The 23632-nt window shown below is 35.0% G+C and overlaps 1 protein-coding gene across 3 annotated transcripts in view; it reads right to left on the bottom strand.

Moving 5' to 3' along the window:
• Positions 1-14245, bottom strand: part of LOC136032166 (GTP cyclohydrolase 1-like) — a 75114-nt gene extending 60869 nt beyond the window's left edge. The window contains exon 1 of one of the 3 annotated variants that reach the window (XM_065712365.1): positions 14169-14245. In XM_065712365.1, the coding sequence (XP_065568437.1) occupies positions 14169-14178 (10 nt within the window). In that variant the 5' untranslated portion in view covers positions 14179-14245. Of the gene's footprint in view, positions 1-14009; positions 14127-14168 lie in introns of those variants that run through there. The other 2 variants (XM_065712407.1, XM_065712357.1) reach the window with 2 other exon arrangements.
• Between the last annotated feature and the right edge of the window lie 9387 nt (positions 14246-23632).

Genomic DNA, 23632 nt, shown 5'->3' with positions numbered 1-23632 from the left:
TATGCGGAACAAAATTGCTATCTCAAAATTTTGATCCGTTGACTTTGGGAAAAAAATGAGTGTGGGAGGGGGCCTAGGTGCCCTCCAATTTTTTTGGTCACTTAAAAAGGGCACTAGAACTTTTCATTTCCGTTAGAATGAGCCCTTTTGCAACACTCTAGGACCACTTGGTCGATACGATGACCCCTGGGGAAAAAAAAAAACAAAAAAAAAAAACAAATAAACACGCACCCGTGATTTGTCTTCTGGCAAAAAATACGAAATTCCACATTTTTGTAAATTGGACCTTGAAATTTTTTCTATAGGGTTCTCTGATACGCTGAATGCGATGGTGTAATTTTTGTTAAGATCCTATGACTTTTAGGGGGTGTTACCCCCTATTTTCCAAAATAAGGCAAATTTTCTCAGGCTCGTAACTTTTGATGACAATAACTAAACTTGATGAAACTTATATATTTGAAATCAGCATAAAAATCCGATTCTTTTGATATATCTTTTAGCATCGAAATTCCGTTTTTTAGAGTTTCGTTTACTATTGAGCCGGGTCGCTCCTTACTACAGTTCGTTACCACGAACTGTTTGATTCTTTATTGTTTTCTTGGCACCTTCTATCTAGTGACAGCCCCATCTCCCTCCAGCCATTCAAAAATCTCTTCTAGATCAGCTGGTGCTAATGTGAAACCACTGTTAAAATAAAGCTGGATTCTTGACCATGTTTTTTTATGAAGTAATTCAATGTTTAATAAATTATTTTTTACGGCAATTTTTCTTTTCTTGGCAGTATTTGCTTTTTGTATATTACTCTGATGGTTTGAAACAATAATTTCCGTATTCTGGATTACTGCAATAACAACTTTTGTAGATAAAATATTCATTTTATTAATGATTAGTTCCATCAAGATTATTCCCATATGTGAAGAAATGAACACTTGTTTTTTCAAGAAAGTTCTTATTTAAAAAAAAGTGTGATAGTTATAGACATACACGAGTTACCAATAATAGGTGGATTAGTAGAAAATATTTTCATCATCTATTTCACAGATTCAGTTTCATAAATACGCTAATGTAGCCTAATGTAGTTATTGGGCTGAATAGCCTCTTTTTTAAATATCTATGTGAGACTGTGAAAGTTCAACTGTATTTTTATTCATTTCTTTTGTGAAGGCTCTATCTAGCTAAGTTATTCAATGTCTCTTTTTCTAGAAGATTACAAATGATTTCCTAATCAATTACTTTTATAAACTTATTTTTAAATTTGGTTCATCCAGGAAAAATGAAATTCAATCAGTAACAGTGACTATTTTTTCTCTACTCACTTTAACTTTCTTGTGTCTTTCTGAGTTTGGCTGAGCTTTAACGCTTTTTGATTTTTCAGGCCATTTTTAAGGGTCAATCACACCTTGGGATAACCTATTCCTTGCTATAATCATGATAAGCAGGATCAATATGACTAGAAAGTACTTTGAGATTGCATGAAACAGATGTGTCATGGAGGTATTGCATATTTAGGTCATGGAGCCTAGACTATACTGATGGTCTTATCCTATAATGTTTTGTGTCTCAATTCAGATAGATACAGATCTGACATGTCTACAATTTTTTAAGACACATAAATAAGAAAGGGGTAGACATAGCAGCTAACTAATACCTCACAGGTTCTTTGGTAAATTTTCCAATTAACATAATATTGAGATAGCTGAGAAACAGACAGCTGAGACACACATTTAAAATCAGAATTTGAACCGAATTCCACATAGCAACTGAAGTTCAATTTTACTTTACTCTCCCCTCCTAATGGCCACGTATATATTTCATTACTTTTCCAAAAGTGGGGTGGTAAAATAGCAATGCTATTTGGCAGTTTTCAAATTTGATGGCAGATGTTGTCAGAAAATGCAATTTTAACATATAAAAATACTTTTTGCTCAAAGAAAAGTGGTCAAAACACAAGTTGTGCTACTACAATGTTGACAGCTTTTGGAGTTCTATTGAATTCTGCTACTGGCAGCTTTGGGAATTTTCCATACCTGATCTTTCACATTTTTAACGCTCTTTGGGATAGCCATAAATTTATTGCTGAGACTGCTAAGAAATATAGATTCCTTTGGAACCAGAATTTTATCCTGAACCTGAATTCATTTCTGATTGCAATCGAGTCTAAATATAAAGGAAAATTATATTTAGACTCAGTACATAATTTTGTTTCTACAGACATGTCTATTTCTTAGCAACCTTAATATTCTATTAAACACGACGTTTACCATATTTTTGGCCCTCGATTCATTCCTGAAAGTTTTATTCGCCTAACTCAACTACTTTCTAAGGTTGCAAGAAGCCCCTAAACTAGAATGTACATTATTTATTGATAATAGTTGGTGTTAAACAGATCTTTAGTTTTTATGGCACTTGGTATTAACCAAGTGACATATAGCAGTCGCCAATTATGTCGGTCTGTCTGTCGGTCCCGGTTTTGCTACTTTAGGCACTTCCAGGTAAGCTAGGACGATGAAATTTGGCAAGCGTATCAGGGACCGCACCAGATTAAATTAGAAATAGTCGTTTTCCCGATTTGACCATCTGGGAGGGAGTGGGGGCCCGGTTAATTCGCAAAAAATAGAAAAAATGAAGTATTTTTAACTTATCAGCGGGTATTTGGATCTTAATGAAATTTGATGTTTGGAATGATATTGTGTCTTAGAGCTCTTATTTTAAATCCCGACCGGATCTGATGACATTGGGGGGAGTTGGAGGGGGAAAACCTAAAGTCCCGGTTTTGCTACTTTAGGCACTTCCAGGTAAGCTAGGACGATGAAATTTGGCAAGCGTATCAGGGACCGGACCAGATTAAATTAGAAATAGTCGTTTTCCCGATTTGACCATCTGGGGGGGGGGGGGGGGGAGTAGGGGCCGGTTAATTCGGAAAAATAGAAAAAATGAAGTATTTTTAACTTATGAGCGGATGATTGGATCTTAATGAAATTTGATGTTTGGAATGATATTGTGTCTCAGAGCTCTTATTTTAAATCCCGACTGGGTCTGATGACATTGGGGGGAGTTGGAGGGGGGAAACCTAAAATCTTGGAAAACACTTAGAGTAGAGGGATCGGGATGAAACTTGATGGGAAAAATAAGCGCAAGTCCCAGATACATGATTGACATAATCGGAACTTATTTGCTCTCTTTGGGGTAGTTGGGGGGAGGGGAGTAAGTCTTAAAAATTAGAAAAATGAGGTATTTTCAACGGGTGATCGGATCTCAATGAAATTTGATGTTTAGAAGGATATCGTGTCTTAGAGCTCTTATTTTAAATCCCGACCGGATCTGGTGATGGGGGCGGGGAGTTGGGAGGAGGAAACCTAAAACTTGGAAAACACTTAGAGTGGAGGGATCGGGATGAAACATGGTGGTAAAAATAAACACAAGTCCTAGATAGATGATTGACATAAACGGAACGGATCCGCTCTCTTTTGGGTAGTTGGGGGGGGGGGGTTAATTCTGAAAAATTAGAAAAAATGAGGTATTTTTAACTTACGAACGGGTGATTGGATCTCCATGAAATTTGATTTTTAGAAGGATATCGTGGCTCAAAGCTCTTATTTTAAATCCTGACCGGATCTGGTGACATTGGGGGAAGTTTGGGGTGGGGAGACCTAAAATGATGGGAAACGCTTAGATTGGAGGGATTGGGATGAAACTTGGTTGGAAAAATAAGCAAAAGTCTTGCATACGTAATTTACATAATTGGAACGGATCCGCTCAATTGCGGGGGGGGGGGGGTAATTCTGAAAAATAAGAAAAATAACGTATTTTTAACTTACGAAGGAGTGATCGGATCTTCATGAAACTTCATATTTAGAAGGACCTCGTAACTCCGATATCTTATTTTAAATCTCAACCGGATCAAACGTAATTGGGGGGGGGGGCAGTTGGGGGGACCGGAAATCTTAGAAAATACTTAAAGCGGTGAGATTAGGATGAAACTGGATGGGAAGAATAGAAACCTGTCTAAGATACGTGACTGACATAACTGGACCGGATCTGCTCTCTTTGGTGGAATTGGGAGGGGGGAGGTAATTTTGAAAATTGAGGTATTTGTAACTTACGAAAGGGTGACCAGATCTTAATGAGCTCTTGGCTCTTCCGACCTCGTACCATATGAGCTCTCGGCTCTTCCGACCTCGTCACAAGTGCCATATGAACTCTTAGCTCTTGTTTGTAATTCTTTTTAAGTGATTTTGACATCTTCAATAAAAGTAAAGGTAAATACTTTTACCTTTTTTATACTTTTAAAGAGTATACAGATAGCTAAGAAACAAACTTATCTCTTAGTGTAGGATTTCATCCTGAATCCAAATATAACAATTGATTCTGTCACAAATTTGATTTTAAGCCCTTCATGGACCACAAAGAGGATACCTTTTTTTTCCTATTTTAGAAATGGCTTATGTACTTGCGTTGGTGACAATCTTGTCAAACTGGTTTTACTGTAAATTGAATTAACAGTGACAAAATTGAGAATTGATAAATGCTTGTGAAATATAGACTTTGGGCTATATATTTGGGTAAAGTTGGAAAGGATTAATTAGGGTAAAATCAAATTTGTGACAGAAATGAAAGTCTAATTTAGATTCAGCATGAAGCTATCTGAATTTTCTGTCAAGACATATATTGCCCAAAGCAAACACAAAGAGATGCATAATTATGCTGGAATATATTATTTAGGGCAACATCTCACCATCAAGGCAGGGGGATGCACTGCCAGAGTAGATACCAAGCCTAATTATATTACTTTTGTTTATTTGGTATGCTTCTAAGTGTAAAACAACTATTACAGACTGAAACATTAGAAAAATTCCTGTTACAGGCATAAGCTACAACCACTTAAGGTCTCAAAGTAAGCTAAAATCTCAAATTACTCAAGATAGTATTAGCCTAGGTCTAATTGTTTTTTTCTCATAGATATCTGGATTAAAATTGAAAAAAATAATCAGATCTGTGGTCAATTTTTGGACATTCTGCTAGAACAAGGAGCTAAAATGGTAAAATACTAATTAAGCTACTTTTTTGCTATCTTGAAAAGGTTTGCTATCTATCTGGAAGTTAGAAAATGAAACTTTCAGGGATGGGTCTACTGACTAAAGTATGTCCTGGAATGGCATTTTGAAGTACCTACCCTCACTTCTTTTCCCTCTAGAAGACAGTGACCCTTGATGACCTTTAAAATATTTGCTTTATGAAAGTGAAACCATGCAAAACAGATCTTCTGCTTAAATATAGTACAAGAAAACTGTTTTCAGATCTACAAATTGCTGAATCCCAATTAATGAGGTTTCAAAGATCTGCAAATACATTTCCGAAAATTTAGAACAAAAACCATTGATATGGCTTAAAATTCTATTAAAATAAAAGGAATTGCATTTTTAGAAGTAAAACCAGAGAAAAAAAAATGTTAATATGAACAAGTCGAAGATAGTGCGCTTTAACCCGCCAAAAAGTGATGTTATGGAGCCAAATGTTCCATTCCTTCTAACAAACAGTATCAAGATCCTTGGAGTTACTTTCTCCAATGACTTCAGCTTTGCCGCACATACTGAAAACGTAGTTAAAAGTGCAAACACTAGTCTACAGACTTTAAACGGTATGCAGAGGTTCAGTGCAAATACAGAGAGCATTAAGTATGCATACATAGCGTATGTCTGCCCCATTCTGGAATATGCGTGCCCTGTTTGGGTGCCCTCAGCACTTAGAACAGTGTATCTTTGTCAGGAGCTGAAAATGGTTCAGCAGCGAGCGGTATCGATCATCATGGGCCGCCGTGACATCCCGTACGAAAAGGCTCTGGAAGTGCTAGGACTGCCGTCACTCCAAAACCGGTACGAAACTCTGATAATGAGTTTCGGAAAGTACTTACTTTCTAAATCTCAGAACCATGACATTCTACCTGATCAACCTCTACCATCAAGAACGAGAAAGCAAGATAAGTTAGTTCCCATTAAAGCAAGAACAAACCGATATGGTAATTCTTTCGTCCCGGTTTTCTTCAAAATGTATAATAAGAGTTAATATTTATAGTTTGATTTATATTTACAAGTGTAGTTTGATTTTGCAGATGTTGTAAAGAAACACAAATCAGCAATAGCTGTCAAGTTTTTGCTATTAAACCTGCCTACTACTACTACTAAATATGGTATAGGTAAAAATTCGATATAAGTTCAATTGGTATAGGTGTTCCTATTAACCAAAGACTTGGAAAACTATAGGTTTTATCACTATCTTAGCTCTATGACTATCTGCCTTGGTTCTAAAGCTCTAGGAATGACAAATGGACGGATAATAGATAAAATATCAATTAACAAATGAATTAATATCATTTTAATAAATCCTAATAAGGGGCAATTAATACTAGAATTGCCTCTCACTCTATTGGACTATTTGTCTTGACTGTTTCTACAATAAGCCATGACTTTATGCCCACAAATGTTCCAATTTTAATTCAAAAATCAAAGGTAAATATGTATAGTGAATACCAGTAAATATTTTTTACTTCATATTATTGACTAAAATGTTGGTTTCAAACTGAGATTAAATAAAAATACAATTTTTTTTAGCTGAAAGTAAGGAGCAACATTGAAACTTAAAACGAACAGAAAATACTCTGTATACGTAAGGAGCTTTTCCTCCTCAACGCCCTATTCTTAAGGCTAAAGTTTGACTCTTTCCATTAACTCAACTTTTTTAAACAGTAAAAAACTTTAGCGTAAAGAGCAGGGCATTGAGGAGGAAAAGCCCTTTACACACACGGAGTAATTTCTGTTCGTTTTAAGTTTTAATGTCACTCCTTACTTTCAGTTAAAAAAAACTTGTTTTTTTATTTAATTTCTGAACGTTTTTAATAATAACACATATTACATAAATAATTAAAACGAAATTTGCATATTTTTTTTTTTTGCTAAATGGCTTTTTCATAGTTTTAATCGGAAGATTTTGAGAAAAAAGTAGCGGGGGAAGAGGCTTAGTTGCCCTCAATTTTTTGATTACTTAACAAGGCAATTAAAACTTTTATTTTTTTATGAACGTTTTCATTAGTAAAAAATATACGTAACTTAGGAATTAACTTACGTAACGAACTTCTATATTTGTATGTTTTTATTCCGTATATGAGGGTGTTCACCCCCACGTAAATACCTTGCTCTTTACACTAAAGCTTAAATTCTGTCCCATTTCCTTAAGAATGACCCCTGAATCACAAATGCCGTAGAACAAATAGATGAAATTACTAAATATACTTTAGCATAAAGAGCGAGATATTACAAGGAGGTGAACCCCTCATATGCGTAAAAATTTCCGTTCGTTTTAAGTTTTAATGCTGCTCCTTACTTTCAGTTGAAAAAACTTTTCATATTTATTTTTTCATTGTTTTTTTTTTTAAATAATGCTAGAAAATCCTATGCTCCCTTCATTGAAATTCTCTTCTCCCATGGCAAATTCCTCCATGGAAAGATCTTCCCACGTAACCCCCCCCCTCCCTCTAAAATAAAAAAAAATCCCCTTTAAAAGGTCTGTATATTTTCCAATAACCATTACTATATGTAAACACTGGTCAAAGTGTGTAACCCATGGGTCCCATGTGGACTGTGGGAGAGTAAGTCGTCACCAAGGACATAGTTATAAAGTTTTTTGACTATGGTGAATAAAATGGCTATCTCAGAATTTTGATCCTGTGACATTGGGGAAAGAATGAGTGTGGGAGGGAGCCTAGGTGCCCTCCAATTTTTTGGTCACTTAAAAAGGGCACTAGAACTTTTAATTCCCATTAGAACGAGCCCTGTTGCAACGTTCTAGGACAACTGGGTTGATACGAACACCCCGGGAAAAAAAACAAACACACACCCATGATAGGTCTTCTGGCAAAAAATACCAATATCCACATTTTTGTAGATAGGAGCTTGAAACTTCGACAGTGGGGTTATCTGATATGCTGAATAAGATGGTGTGATTTTCGTTAAGATTCTCTGACTTTTAGGGGATTTTCTCCCTATTTTCTAAAATAAGGCAAATTTTCTCAGGTTTGTAACTTTTGATGGGTAAGACTAAACTTGATGAAACTTATATATTTAAAATCAGCATTAAAATAAAATTCTTTTGATGTAACTATTGGTATCAAAATTATATTTTTCAGAGTTTTGGTTACTATTGAGCTGGGTTGCTCCTTACAACAGTTTGTTACCACAAACTGTTTGATTGTAAACATATTATTGACTAAAACGTTGCTTTAAAACTGAATTGTAAATCCACTTTTATAAGGTCAAAAAATCCACAAGCACTGATTTATCACAATTAAGGGGTAAGGTTCACAATTATGGGTGAACGGACTATGGAGGTAGCTAAGAAATAAATATACCTCCATAGATGGAATTGCATCCTGGATCCTAACTTAACATTCATTTGTGTCAGAAATAAGCTTCACCCAAAGGGAGTTGGCAGAAAATTTTTCTAGGGAAGGGAGGGGGAGGGCAGAAACAAAAATAGCGGTGGTAGTGGGTGATAGGAAATGTATTTCAGGATATTTTTTTTGGTAGGAATAAGTTTATTTTCAAATACTTTTAGGGAAAAAACTCTCAAATAAAAGAGCAATTATTTTTTCATTATTTATAAGTTTTTACCTAAATTGACATACTTTTGCCATTGTCTTTAGAAAAATGTTTGTCTCTAAGCTTCCTTAAATAAAAAAACGAGTTTTTTTCAAATGAAAGTAAGAAGCAACATTAAAACAAACCAAAATTATTATGTATATGAAAGTTGTTGCCCCCCTCCTCAACACCTTGTTCTTCATGCTACAGTTTTTTGTCACTAAAAATAATTTACTTATTGTTCTAATCAAATGACTCTTGTGTAGTTGTGTTTCAGGAGCCATTTTAAAGAATTGGGACAAAATTCAAACTTTACCAGTAAGAGTAAGGTGTTGAGGAGAAGACAACCACCCTCATATACATGATAATTTATGTTTGTTTAAGTTTTAATGTTGCTCCTTACTTTCAGTTGAAAAACTTTTAATTTTCATTTAATTTCTGATGATTTTTAAATAATGTCAGGACTCCTGGCTCCACTTTCAAAGAAAAATCCTCCTCTCCACAGAAATATCTTCTAGACAATACAATCCTGGCAAAAATTTACCCTGGAATTACCCTTAACATCATAAATTGAATCAGTAAGGAGAAAGCAAAGAAATTTTGTATAGGAATTCTGGCAAATTCACCCAGTGTTAAATTCCCTCTAGAAAGTTCCCCCCTGGAAACCTCCCTTTCCAGGGAAAATTCTACCCATGCAAAATCATCACATACAAAAATATGTCCTCCCCTCCCCACCCAAAAATGTATGCACACTTCCCAGCAACAATGAAAACAATGGACACTCTTTTTAACTTAGAAACCTTTCCCCAGGGATTGTAGGGGATAATTTTATCTCCAAAGACATAGATATTGAGCCTTTCAACTATGCTGAACAAAAAAAATAACATCTCAAAATTTTGATCAGACAATTTTGGGGAAACATTAGAGTGGATGGGGGCCAAGTTGCCCTCCAATTTTTTGGTTACTTAAAAAGAGCACTAGAACTTTTCATTTCCCTTAAAATAGGCCCTCCCCAATATTTTCGGCCTGCTGGGCCAATATGATCACCCATGGGGAAAAGAAAACAAATAAACATGCATCCATAATCTTTCTTCTTGCAAAAATTTCAAAATTCCATATTTTCGTAGATACAGTCTTGAAGCCTCTATGGCTGGATTCTCTGATATGTTTAATCTGATAATGTGATTTTCACCAAAAATATATGACTTCAAGGGGGTCTCTCTTCCTTTAAAAAAAAAAAAAAAAAAAAAAAAAAAAAAAAAAAAAAAAAACACAAACAATAGCCTACTTACAAAAACTAAGATATGAACAACCGGCATTCAATTCTGCTGAGCAATACTAAAGCATTGGACAGATTTTTTTTAGCAATATTAATAGTTTTGAACTTGGTAATAAAACATCAAAATACTCTGTGCCTTTAGACTCAGTGTTTATAAAAAGTAATGTACCATCAAAGAAGTTTGTTCAAAGTAAAACATTTAAAACTAAGATTAAGAAAATCAAATAAAAAGTCTTAATTCAAAATTTTTTAATCTAATTTTGAATACCAAAAACCAATATATTTCATACTTCATTTTATACTTCATATCTATAAAAAATTAAATCTTTTAATTAAGTGAATCAAATTATTTAAAATTAAATTAAGTGACAACTAGATAAATACAATCACTCCTGAAAAAAAAGATAATAAAATACAAAAAAGCACATCTGTTCAGGGGAAAAATACAGAAATTTTGAGCATTCCATTCAGGAGAAACATGTTTGATTATAGTTGCTTCATATATCAGCTCTTAGGCAGTCTTGTAATGCAAGCAAAAGTTGATGACATATTTTTACAAAAATTGCCCTACAAACTTTCTTATATACTAATAACTGCACTAATTACAAATAAACAAATAAATATTTAGGATAATCACAAAAAGCTGATTTTTTTATTAAGCATTATCAATAGTTAGGTTCTTACACTTTTGTTATTGACAAAGGTCATAGTTTACTTACCATTAATTACTATGAAGAATTTGATTTTTTTTTTTGTGTGTGTGTGTGTGTATGTGTGTTTGCATTACTCCAACCAAATCATATAGATAAAAGATTGTGAAAAACTGGAAAGACATCACTCAGTCACAAATTGGAACTTATATTTTCTATATTAAGGGTCAAATCTATTGGCAGGCAGTCAACAATGGGGCAACACTCATTTTTTCTAGGGTTTTTCACTATTCTGCCTCTTTCCTTTGCTTGCCTTATAATTACTTTATAATCCCAAATTTCCAGGGGACCATGCCTCCCCCCTGCTAGTGTCCATGCTTTACTCCCACCTCTATATATACCAATTTAGGGTATAGATTTGCACATTAGGGAGGAGGGGGTAAAATTCATTTCTGATATAAATTAATATTGATTTTGTTTTCAGGATGCAATTGTAACTACAGAAGTAAGTTCGAACTACCCTCCCCCCCCCCCTAATGTGCAAAAATATTCCCTGGATTGGTATATATAGGAAATTCTCTAATGCATCCTGTAATTTATATTCAGGATGCAATTCCAACTATAAATGTAAGTTTTTTTCTCAGCTACCTGAGCAGTCTGTTCAAATAAACACCTTACCCTAATTAAGTTCCATAAAAAACTCAAAGTAATTTCTCAATTCCTTCATCAGCCAGCCATGTTTCTTCTGCCAGCTTTGATAGTTTGACAAAATTGCAGCTTTTGAGCAGCCAAACAGAATAAGAAGAAAACATGATAGATTTGTTTTGATCTTTTTATTGAACTTAAAATTAACAAACTAATGCTACAATTCACAACCAATGGATTTGTAATGAAATAGTAAATTTGAAACAAATGTCACAACTCATTTTTATACCCAAAGAATCCAGAATGATAGTATTATTTATAAGGGTCCTAAAAAGGCTTAAAATTGAATTTGCAAGAAAAACAATTAACCTATTGTACTAAGAAAGAGCATAAAACATGGCATTTAGTGATATGTTTACTTTATTTGTAAGTCAATAATATGAAGAGTGAAATACTTGCTTAGATACCAGTCAAGCTGCCAAATTTCTAAGAGTGAGAAATCAGAAGAGTAATGGAAGCTTGACAATATTTTTCCAGAGTGTTTTAGGCCCTGGGTATTTTTTCCAAATGGCCTGAGATAAAATCTTCAATTTGTTTAAATTTTGCTTTACAATTGGCAAGCTGCAGAGTCCTCCACAAGAGCCTAGTCTAACAGCCACAATCTACACCAAACGAATTCTTTTTTTCATGGAGCATCACAAGGATGGATAATCATTATATTGCTCCGAGCTGCAATTTAAGCTAATTTGAGGATAGAAATTAATTGATCATTTCAGGAATTCAAATGTCAAGATATCATCAATTATTTTCTGAATTAAGGGTTCTAAGACTCTTTGTTGAGTTGACATGAATGGGCTTAGAGTGGGGTTTTCAGGGGATGGAATTCTTCATTAGAAAGAATTGGAGCCATGTCATTCAGTTGCATGTTGGATTTAAGGATATCTGCATACTTTTTTTGCTGCACCAATAGTCATTTTTTCTTGTACTGCCTTAACAATAACCTTTTCAACATTCTTTATTACAGGACATGCTTTGTCTTTAGCGTGATGGTTGCCAAGACAATTGGGGCATTTGAATAGTGCATTATTATCTCTTTTAATAGTACAAGAAGATGTTAGGTGGCTGTTGGCACATCTTGAATATCTAGGTATACTACAACATACTTTGGCAGTGTGGCCATGCCTTTGGCAGTGATTGTGGATCATGACACAGGGAATATATTATCTTAAATTACATTTGCCAGCAAGATAAGGTGGTAGATCCTCCTGTAGGTTCTTGCTGGTGGTGAATAATGTAATTATGTTTGCTTAGCTTCCCAGTCCAGCCTCCACTCAGCCTTCTCCCAGTCCCTGTTGACTCCAGCCTTGAAGGAGTGGGGAGTCTCAGCTTGGATGGTAGACTCATTTAGGCTGTTCCAGATGGGAACCACCCAGATAGAAAAGAAGCCACATTGTTCCCTTCTCCAACACCCAGGCAGGTGAAGCTTCAGACTGTGACCTCTTGAGTTATTAGCCAGGGAGGGGGTGAAGATCTGTTTCAGATGACCAGATTTGAAAATTTTTTGTTCCATGATCAGATCTCCTCTATATCTTTGATATGTGAGGGTTGGAAGTCTTAGAGACCTTAGGCAATCCTGGTAAGGGGCATTATTTAAGCCATGGACCAGTTTGGTTGCTCTCCTTTGGGCACTTTCAGGGGCTCTTGTGTCCATTTTATTTTGAGGAAAGGCCAAACTCAAGGTGGGGACAGACAAGGGATTTCTTAAGGTTTTTGTACACATGACTTTCTGGTTACAAAAGAGTGTTTAATGAGTCCAAGAGCTCAATTAGCTTTTGTAACCTGAGCCTGAGTGCGGCTGTGGAATTTTAAATCCTTGTCCACAATGACACCTAAGTATCTCTCCTTGGCAACTGCTTCCAACCAATCACACCCTATATGGTAGGGATGGTGGGGGTTGTTGTGCCCTAAGTGCAGTACCTTGCATTTAGTGGCATTGAATTGTAGGACCCAAGTTGATGACCAGGAGGATAGCCTGTCAAGGTCTGGCTGAATGCAGGCTCTTTCTTCTTCAGTCTCAGCAGGCCTGATGAGCTTACAGTTGTCAGCATATAATGTTAAAAGGTTGCATAGGTAGGTTGTACAGACATTAATATATATGCTGAACAATGTTGGCCCAAGGATGGTTCCCTGTGGGATGCTGCTTATGACCAGAAAGTGGAGGAAAAAACTGAATCACCATTATCAGCATAGATCATGACACATTGAGATCTTCCAGTTACAAATGCTCCAATCCAATCAATCACATCTTTATTCACTTTGCAATCTTTAAGCTTCAGCATCAGGTATGAGTGTTCAACTTTGTCAAAGGCTTTGGCTTGGTTGAGTAAGATAATGTTGAATGGTTTACCCATATATGTCTTGACTTTTTTTTCCATACCCAGAATAGAAATAAATTCAAGAAGGTCAAGTGAGGGAGTAAGGATAAACCCATCAACATTTATCTTGTCAGATGTCTGTTGACCAAATAGCAGACACACTCTTGTGAAACCTTGATCCATCAGTTCATCTAGTAAAGTCTCACTTGTAAAAATACCCTTGTCAAAGAATACCAGCCCTTCAGGCATGTAGCCACTGGGGGGGGGGGGTTGAGTGCAATCCCTGAGAGCCTTGGGCTGAGAAACCTTTCTCACAGAAAAATGTTAATGTTAGGTTATCAGCCAAATCTAGCTTCCCTATCTCTATTACCTTGTTCAGCACGGCTTGATTTTAGATCTTAAGGCAGTTAGAACCATTAGAGGATCTTACCAAAATTGTGTCTTTTTGGCATTCATTAAACTGGTTTTTCAACAGCATAATTTCTTTCATAGTTACACCCAGTAGTGGATTAAGGAGACCATGCTGCCCTATTTTAGTCAACCAGACTCTGATCTTATCTTTAATTTTAGTAACTGAATTAACACTCACGTCTATGCATTATTAGAGTTTAAAATTTAGTGCTTTACAACCAGTGCCTCCAATTCGGTGACATATTTTTCTCCAATTCCGTTTTCGGGGGAAGAAACTTAACTTTTGGCGGTAAAATCGGGAACGCGGTTTTGTTGGAAATAGGTGTTAATTTGCAAAAGGACACAGTATTTTGGAATGGGAAAGTCAAAAAATTTTCGAACAATCTAACATCTAAAGGCAACAAACATTGTTTGTATTGTACTGTGCAGGAAAAAATATTACCTTCAAGTTTCGATTATATTCATTTATAGAAAAAAAAGGCATTGAAAATCGCAATGAAAAGGCTCAATATCAGCTCAACCAAATTGACTACCTGTGACCTACGGAGCCACAAAACTGGAATTACACGTAGCTGCTTCTTCAGCAGCTGTAAAAGCCTTAACGTTTGACAAAAGCTTCGTCATTTGAAGGTCAAGGACAAGAAAAAAAAATGAGATTGAGCCTCTTCATTCCCACTTTGGTCTAAAAACTAGATACAACCGATATGGTCGCAAAATAGATTATTTTTTTATCTGTCTCCAAATCTTTGAAGGCTGTAAAGCAAATGATCTGTCGTAACGTTGGAAAATGGCGGCCTCTAATACTCCTCCACAGACATTGTACAAATGTCTAAGCCCGCCAAAGAAACCGTGCATTGTTCATTCCATTTTCTGTCAATTAAAGCTTTGTTCCACGAAGGTAACCAATGAATTTTGTGGAAAGTTGCGACAATAAAATTACAAGGAGTCAGCGAGTGAGGATGTCTTTCCGTGCCTTGATTCTGTGATGCATAAGCCAGTTAGGACTGTAGATTAGACTATTTGTTGTGGATAAGAAAAACCGATCAGCAAGATAAATAAAGGTATTTTCACTTACATTTATTACTTCTAAGATCTAATGATACAGCGATATAGTAATAATTTTTGTCTGTCCATCTGTTTGATTTTGTAAAGTGGATGAACTCCCGAAGGGATTTGAACGAAAATTAGAAAAAAGATGCCTGACACCATAGTTTAAAAGAGAAAGGCGAGAGAGAGAGAGAGAGAGAGAGAGAGAGAGAGAGAGAGAGAGAGAGAGAGAGAGAGAGAGAGAGAGAGAGAGAGAGAGAGAGAGAGAGAGAGAGAGAGAGAGAGAGAGAGAGAGAGGGGAAGTATTAAGAGTAAAACAAAGTTGAGTTCTTGATTGATTTAGTATAACTAATAAAAATATTTTAGATGATTTAAGATGAAAGATTTAGATGAAAGTTGAAAGAGATATACATAGCAAAGGGTCGCTGCTTTGGATCCCACTATAAATTGCTAGACTCGTTACTTATAGGACATTTGATAGCCGTTAACACAGGATTAATCCAGAAATTTAGCATTTTTCGACCTTGGCGGAGTTTTCCAGGATTTATCAAGATCCAGAATTGAACAAGATTTCTTGACCCGTAAAGGATTTTCAAATTGTTTCTTATATATAGTACCGTTCGCAGCGAGAGTTAGGAATTTTACATGAAATGTAACCATAAAAAAAGCTGTATGATGATTCTTCGTCCGTCTTTGTCTGTACGCCTAAAAGACCTCGGACACATCTGAAAATCTGTAAATTACCTGGACTATTTTAACACTTTAAAAGAGCTATGAGGGGGAGGGCGATAAGCAAAAATAAAATACAGCGATGCTTACTTTTATTTTATTTTATTTTGAGCTGTGCTTTGTGTCAAGGTTGTATAAAAGAGAAGGATTGTCTGAATTTATTTTTCATCTGCTCGTCATAAGCACTGCTTGCACATCACATAGTTATGAAATCAAATAGGAAATTCTTTCTAGGACCTTAGTCCAACAACTGAGTTATCAAAGTTCTGTGAAAGACAGTATCTTTAGGAGACTTTTTGGACTTCTCGAGCATGATTCTTTAGTGTCCTGGTAGAATTTTCGAAAAGGAACAGGGCAGTGAACAAAAATCATCATGCAACGAGTTCCCAAAGAGAAGAATGAGTGTAAAAGTCAATAAGAGAAAAATCAACATGCGAGAAGTTCCACAAACTAAAATCAACACGCATTAAAGTCCATGAACAATATCAGTTTCACGAAGAGCAAAGTTCCCCGAATCGAAATCAGCATGACACAAGTTCCATGAACAAAATCAGCTTTATTTTGATATAAATCAATGCACAAGTTTCAGGAAGAAAAAAGTCAACATGCAATAAGTTTCGTGAACAAAAATCAGAACACAACAAGTTTCACGAACAAAAATCAGTGTGCTACATGTTACATGAACATGATAAGTCTCATGTGGAGAAAAACCAACCTAAAAGTTTCATGAAGAGAAAAATCATCATGCAATTAATTTCACGAACAAAATTCAGCACGAAACAAGTTCCATGAACAGAAATCATTATGCAACAATTTCTATGAACAAAATCATGAGAAAAAGTCAATTTATAAGTTTCGCAAAGAGATAAATCAACATACAGCAGCCTTCACGAATGAAACTCAGCACGCAGCAAGTTCCATCAACTAAATCAGTTCTATAGGGAGAAAAATTAATATATGAGTTTTACAAAAAGAAAAATCAACATGCAACATTTTTGACGAATAAAAATCAGCACGTACCAAGTTCCATGAACAAAATCAGTTTCGTGACAAGAAAAAACAATCAAAGTAGCCTACAAGTTTCTCGTAGAGAAAAAACAACATGCAATAAATTTTACGAATAAAAATCAGCACGAAAACTCCATGACCAAAAATGAGCATGGAACGATTTCCATGAACGAAATCAGATTCACGAGAAGAAAAATCAATGTAAAAGATTCACTATGAGAAAAGTGAACATACAACAAGTTTCGTTTTTGATATTCTTTTTTTTTCCAAGGTAATGTATTTTTTCTGAGATAACTCTTCTCACGGGATGTATGTGTCTCTTCTCTTTTCTGCAACAGATAAATCTCCTGCAAAGCTCATTGAGTTTCAATGATGCTATTTGAAAATTTACTTTTAAGTCGTTGTTATTATTTGTCCTTGTGGACAAGTTTTCGCTTATTCCACTGCTCTTCAACCGAAAGTGAATAATTGTCTAAATCTTGCAAAAATAGCTAAATTCTCTAAAAACTGTTTTTTTGTCAGAATCTTAAGCGGCTGGTAGCTATCAAGGTGTATATATAGTAAAAGTAGGTAATGGGAAAACTGGAACGTGGAAGACTAGTTGCCTAAAACAGCCACACTACAATGTAGCAGCAATTTTCTGCTTATTTTAGGGATTACGTTGTGGCAGAACTTGTTGCATGTTTTTTTCATGGAACTTGTTGCGTGTTGATTTATATTCGTGAAAAATGTTGCATGTTGATTTCTCTTTTTGTGATACTTGTATATTGATTTTTCTCCCTAAAAAACTGTTTTAGTTGATGGAACTTGCTACGTGCTGAGTTTTGTTCGTGCAGCTTGTTGCATGCTGTTCGTGAATATTCTTTTCATGTTGACTTTTCCATTCTTGAAACCTATACCTTTCTCCTTTTGAAACTGGTTTTGTTCATGGAACTTGATGCGTGCTGATTTTTTCGTGAAAGTTTTTCTATATTGATTTTTCTCTGTGCGAAACTTGCACATTAATTTGTCTCATGATTTTGTTCGTAGAAATTGTTGAATAATGATTTCTGTTGATAGAACTTGTCACGTGCTGAATTTTGTTTGTGAAATTAGTTGCATGATGATTCTTCTCTTCGTGAAACTTGTAGATTGACTTTTCTCCACATGAAACTGATTTTGTTGATGAACACTTGTTGCATCGGAAATTGTGGCATGTTGATTTTTCTCTTTGTGAAATTTATTAATTGATTTTTCTGCACATAAAACTCGTGAAATTTGTTGTGTTCTGATTTTTGATCATGAAACTTATTGCCTGTTGATTTTTTTCTTCGTGAAACTTGTGCATTGATTTTTATCAAAAAGAAGCTGATTTTGTTCATGGAACTTGTGTCCTGCTGATTTTGGTTCGGGCAACTTTGCTCCTCGCGAAACTGGACCTTATTGCTTGCTGATTTTTTTTTGTGGTACTTGTTATGTGCAAATTTTTGTTCTTTAAGCATTCTCGCATGTTTATTTTTCTCTGATTGACTTTTACTCTGATTTTTCTCTTCGTGGAACCGATTTTGTTCCTGGAACTTTTTGCATGCTGATTTTGTTCGCGTAACTTGTAGCGTGCTGATTTTTGTTTGTGAAAATTGTTACCTGTTAATTTTTCTTTTATTGAAAATTTTACCCCGATTTTTCTCCTCGGGAAACTGATTTTTTTCATGGAACGTTGTGCATGCTTTTTTTTGTTTGTGGAATTTGTTGCGTGCTGATTTTTGTTCGTGAAAATGTTTTATGTTGGTTTTTCTCTTCGTGAAACATTCGCTATGATTTTTCTCCTCGTGAAACTGATTTTGTTAATGGAAACTGTTTATGCTTTTTTTCATGGACCTTGTTGCATGCTTATTTTTGTTCGTGGAACTTGTTGCGTTTTGGTTTTTGTTCATGCAACTTGTTCCATGTTGTTTTCTCTGAAAGTTTAACAGGTACGTGGATGATTTTCACTTCGCGAAACTGATATTGTTCTTGGAACTTACATGCTTAATTATGTTAGTGGAAATTGTTGCGTTCTGATATAAAAACTTTTAATGTTGATTTTTGTTTTTGTGCACATGAAACTGATCTCATATATCTTGTTGCATGCTGATTTTTGTTCTTGGGACATGTTGCGTGCTCGTTTTTGTTCTTGGAACATGTTGCCTGCGGATTTCACTCTTCTTGAAACTTGTACATGGATTTTTCTCCATATAAAACTGATTTGGTTCAGGGAACTTTTTGCATGCTGATATTTGTCCGTGGAACTTATTGCGTGCTGATTTTTCTTACAAGGTTGTTGCATGTTAATTTTTCTCTTTGTGAAACTTGTATATTGATTTTGGTCCACAGGATACTGATTTCGTTCATGGAACTTGTTGCATACTGGTTTTTGCTCGTAAGACTTGTTGCGTGCGGAGTTTTGTTCATGAAACTTGTTGCATGTCGATTATTTCTTCGTGAATCATTTAAACTGATTTTTTTTTCCTCATGAAACTGATTTTTTTCAAGGTACTTGTTGTGCACTGATTTAGTTCGTGGAACTCATTTCATTCTTATTTTTTATTGTAAAACTTTTTGCTTCTTGGTTTTTCTCTTTATGAAACTTGTACACTATTTTTTCTCCTCGTGAAACTGATATTGTTAATGGATTTCTTTAGGTGCTAACTTTTGTTCGCAGAACATGTTGTGTGCTGATTTTTATTCGTAAAACTTGTTACATATTGATTTTTCTCTTTGTGAAACGTGTACATTCATTTTCCTCCTCGCGAAACTGAATTTCTTCATGAAAGTTGTTGAGCGCAGACTTTTGTCCGTTGATTTCGTTGTATGCTGATTTTTGTTGGTGAAACTTGTTGCATGTGTATTTTTCTCTTCGTGAAACTCATAAACTGATACTTCTCCTCATGAAACTGATTTTGTTCATGAAACTTGTTGCTTGCCGATTTTTTGTTCATTAAAATTATTGCATGTTGACTTTCTCTATGTTAAACTTGTACATTAATTTATCTTCAAATGAAACTGATTTTGTTCATGGAAAATATTGCATGCTGATTTTTCTCGTCATGAAACTTGTAAATTGATTTTCCTCCCTTTGAAACTGATTTAGCTCATGGAGCTTGTTGCCTGATGATTTTTCTTCGTTGAACTTGTTGTATGCTGATTTTTGTTCGCTAAACTTGTATGTCGATTTTTTCCTTCGTGAAGCTTATGCTGTGATTTTTAATCTCGTGAAACTGAATTTGTTCATGGAACTTATTGCATGCTGATTTTTGTTCTTGGAACTTGTTGCGTGCTGATTTTTGCTCGTGAAACTTGTTGTATGTTGATTTTTCTCTTCGTGAAACATGTATAATGATTTTTGTCCTCGTGAAGTTGATTTTGTTCTTTGAACTTGCTACGTGCTGACCTTTCTTCGTTGAACTTGTTACATGCTGATTTTTGTTCATGAAACTTATTGTATATTAAATTATTGCCTTGTGAATCTTATATTCACATATAAGATGGATACATAAAAAGACGAAACTTATAAATTCCGTCTTTTTTCTGTATGTGATTAAATTTGTTTCTTGTATTACTTTTGCTGTTTTTCTTTTGTATTTTACTCCACTTAACCTCTGTTTAGTGAAGTGGATGATAAATAAATTATTATTAAAAATTGATTTTTTCTTCTTGTGAAGCTGATTGTCCTCATGGAACTTTTTGCGCACTGATTTTTGTCCGTGGAACTTTTTATGGGCTGATTTTTATTCTTCCGACTTCTTGTATGTTGATTCTTCTCTTTGTGAAAAGTGCACATTGGTTTTCCTGCTCATGAAACCAATACTTTTCATGGAATTTGTTGCATGCGGATTATTTTTGTGAAACTTGTAGGTTGTTGTTTTTTCTCTACGTGAAACTTCTGCATTTATTTTTTCTCATCGCGAAGCTGATTTTGTTTTTAAACTTGTTTTGTGCTGATTTTTGTTCTTGGAACTTGATGCTTGCTGATTTTCGTTCGTGAAGATTCTTGTATGTTGATTTTTCTCTTCTTGAAACTTGTAAGTTAATTTTTCTCCACTTTAAACCTTTTAATTCACTGAACTTGCTGCGTGCTGAATTCTGTTCGTTGAACTTGTTCCGTGCTGATTTTTGTTCGTGAGAGTTGGTGCATTTAGTTTTTTCTCAACTCGAGAATTGTACTTTGAATTTTGTCTTCTTGCGAAACTGATTTAGTTCATCGAACTTTCTGCGTGAGGGTTTTTGTCCATGGAACTTGTTGTACGCTTACTTTTATTCGTGTGACCCTTTCATGTTGATTTTTCTCTTCGTAAGACATGGGCACTGATTTTTCTCTTCGTAAGACATGGGCACTGATTTTTCTCCACATGAAACTGGTTTTGTTCATGAAATATTTGATCTTATAAATTAATTTTTTCTCCTCGCGACAGATTTTCCTCATTTAACTTTTTGTGTGTTGATTTTTGTCCGTGAAACTTGTTGTGTGCTGATTTTTGTTCGTGGAACTTGTTGCATGTTGATTTTTCTCTTCGTGATACTTGTACATTGATTTTTTTCTAAATGAAACTTGTTGCGCGCTAATTTTGTTTTTGAAACTTGTAAATCTATTTTTCTCCTCGTGAAAATGATTTCATTCATTGCACATGTTTTGTGTTGCTTTTTTTTTCGTGGAACTTGTTGCGTGTTGACTTTTGTTCATGAAACTTGTTGTATGTTGATTTTTTCCTGATAAATTGCTTTCATCTCCTCGTGAAACTGATTTTAATCTTGGAAATTGTTGCACGCTGGTTTTGCATTTTTGAACTTGTTGTGAGCTGAGTTATGGCCGTGAAACGTGTTGCATGTTGATTTTTCGCTTACTGAAGCTTTTACACTGATTTTAGTCCTCGTCAAGCTGATTTTTGTTCAATAACCTTGTTCATGAATAATTGCCGATGACCTTTTTTTAAGAGAGTTATTGAAAGTTGATTTTCCTCTTCGTGAAACTTGTACATTGATTTTTGTCCACAGGGTACTGATTTTGTTCATGGATCTCGTCACATTCTGTTTTTTTTCGTGAAACTTGTTGTGGGCTGATTTATGCAATATGTTTGATGCGTGTCACATGTTGATTTTTCTCTTATTGAAACTTTTACACTGATTTTTACACTTTCATCTGATGTTGTACTTCAATCTGCAACGATCTTCCCGAGGAAGTTATACGCAAAAGTTACTTTGCTGAATCTCAAAAGAAGATTCAATAGTCTTCTAAAAAAAATAAAGGACTAGCGACAAATCAAATATATAATTTTACCTGGTGCCACAAATTGAGTGATATATAAGAATTCAGACAGCATGCACATTGGCCCTTCTGGTCAGTTCAGCTTCCCCCTGAACGAGCCCTTTAAGTTCCATTAATACTCTTCAGCCATTCCTGATATATTGCTGATACAGACTTTTGACACCTTGCATCACAAAGTTCGTTTTGATTTAGTTCATCATTCCTCTCAAAATTCCCTGAAAACTTCGCCTTGATACCCTTATCCTTTTTGGAAACGCAAGATCAAGCATGGCCCTCTTATCCAGTAACAAATTTTATGTGTGAACAATGACCAAATTGCATAATTTACAGTCTTTGCTACAAGGGCTGTGAGAGACCATCCCCAAATGCATAGTTATCGGGCATCTGATCCTACGTTAAACAAAATGCTGATACCAAAACCCATCGAGGGAATTTTCAAGCCTTCAAGGTAGGCTAAAATGAAAAGTAATCTGAAGAAATGAGAATTATCTAGGGGGTTTGTTTTACTTCTTAAGTTGTATCGAGAAAAGAACATAGCCTTAGAGTATTGTATTGTTCCGCTACCTGTTTTATTTATATTGAATGACTTTCTTACTAACTTTCGTTAGTAAGAATATTATTCATACTCCTGTTGATTGTGTAGGTTGATATGAAATTTTAGGCTATCCAATTATACGTGTTCCACTTCCACAGATTGGTTGAGAGGACTGGACATTCTTGTGCGTATTTGAGAAGTTTGGTTTGAAATTCCCATGGTGATATCTTTCCACATGCTGTGGCATATCAGCTAGATAGAAATTAGTAAAGATCGGCTATACCAGAAGGCTGATGAAAAAATAACAAAAAACGACGAATTGTTCACGTCAAAGTTTCATAATACAATCCAATATCGTGCTGCACACAATTATCACATTGGTGCTGCACGCAATAATCACAGTGCCACCGGTGGACGGTGTTCCACTGGGGAACTAGCGTTGGAGTAATGACTATCCATTACGTATATAGTAATCATCACTAAAAATTCGTCATTATGCAATCACGAAGGAAAGGCCACGAAAAGAAACGTACAGGACATTCGGTGTCCTAAAACTCTTTAATGGAGAAGGTGGGAGTGGTCATTACTGAATAGATACCTATGCTGTTTTAATGAGACCACAACTAATGCTTTGAAGGCCTCTGGTGGTTTCCCAACCAGTTCAACTTTTAACATAAAGAAGAGAATGTGACGCTTGGATTATAACGTCGCATTGGGATACTTAATGAAGTACTACCACACAGAATATAGTATATTATTATTGGTTTATTTTCTGTCACTATTCCTAAGCACTTTTTTTTATTTCTTTTATGTTTGATCTCAATAACCTTCTGGATTAAAAATGAAATCCAAGAGGAGATTTTGATCAAAGATAAGATTATTGAAACGTAAAAGAAAAATTAAGATGATTAAGAAAATTAAGATGAAAAGATGAAAATTAAATATCAATGTTGTATGAAAGATATACTCAAAAAGCATATTACTTTGTGTATTTAATTACGCAGACCAAAACATCTGAAAGCATGACACTAAAACAAATAGA

Source organism: Artemia franciscana, chromosome 1 (genome assembly GCF_032884065.1).
Source record: "Artemia franciscana chromosome 1, ASM3288406v1, whole genome shotgun sequence".
In the NCBI taxonomy this organism is placed as follows: domain Eukaryota; kingdom Metazoa; phylum Arthropoda; class Branchiopoda; order Anostraca; family Artemiidae; genus Artemia; species Artemia franciscana.
This window is presented reverse-complemented; position numbering and strand designations above follow the sequence as displayed.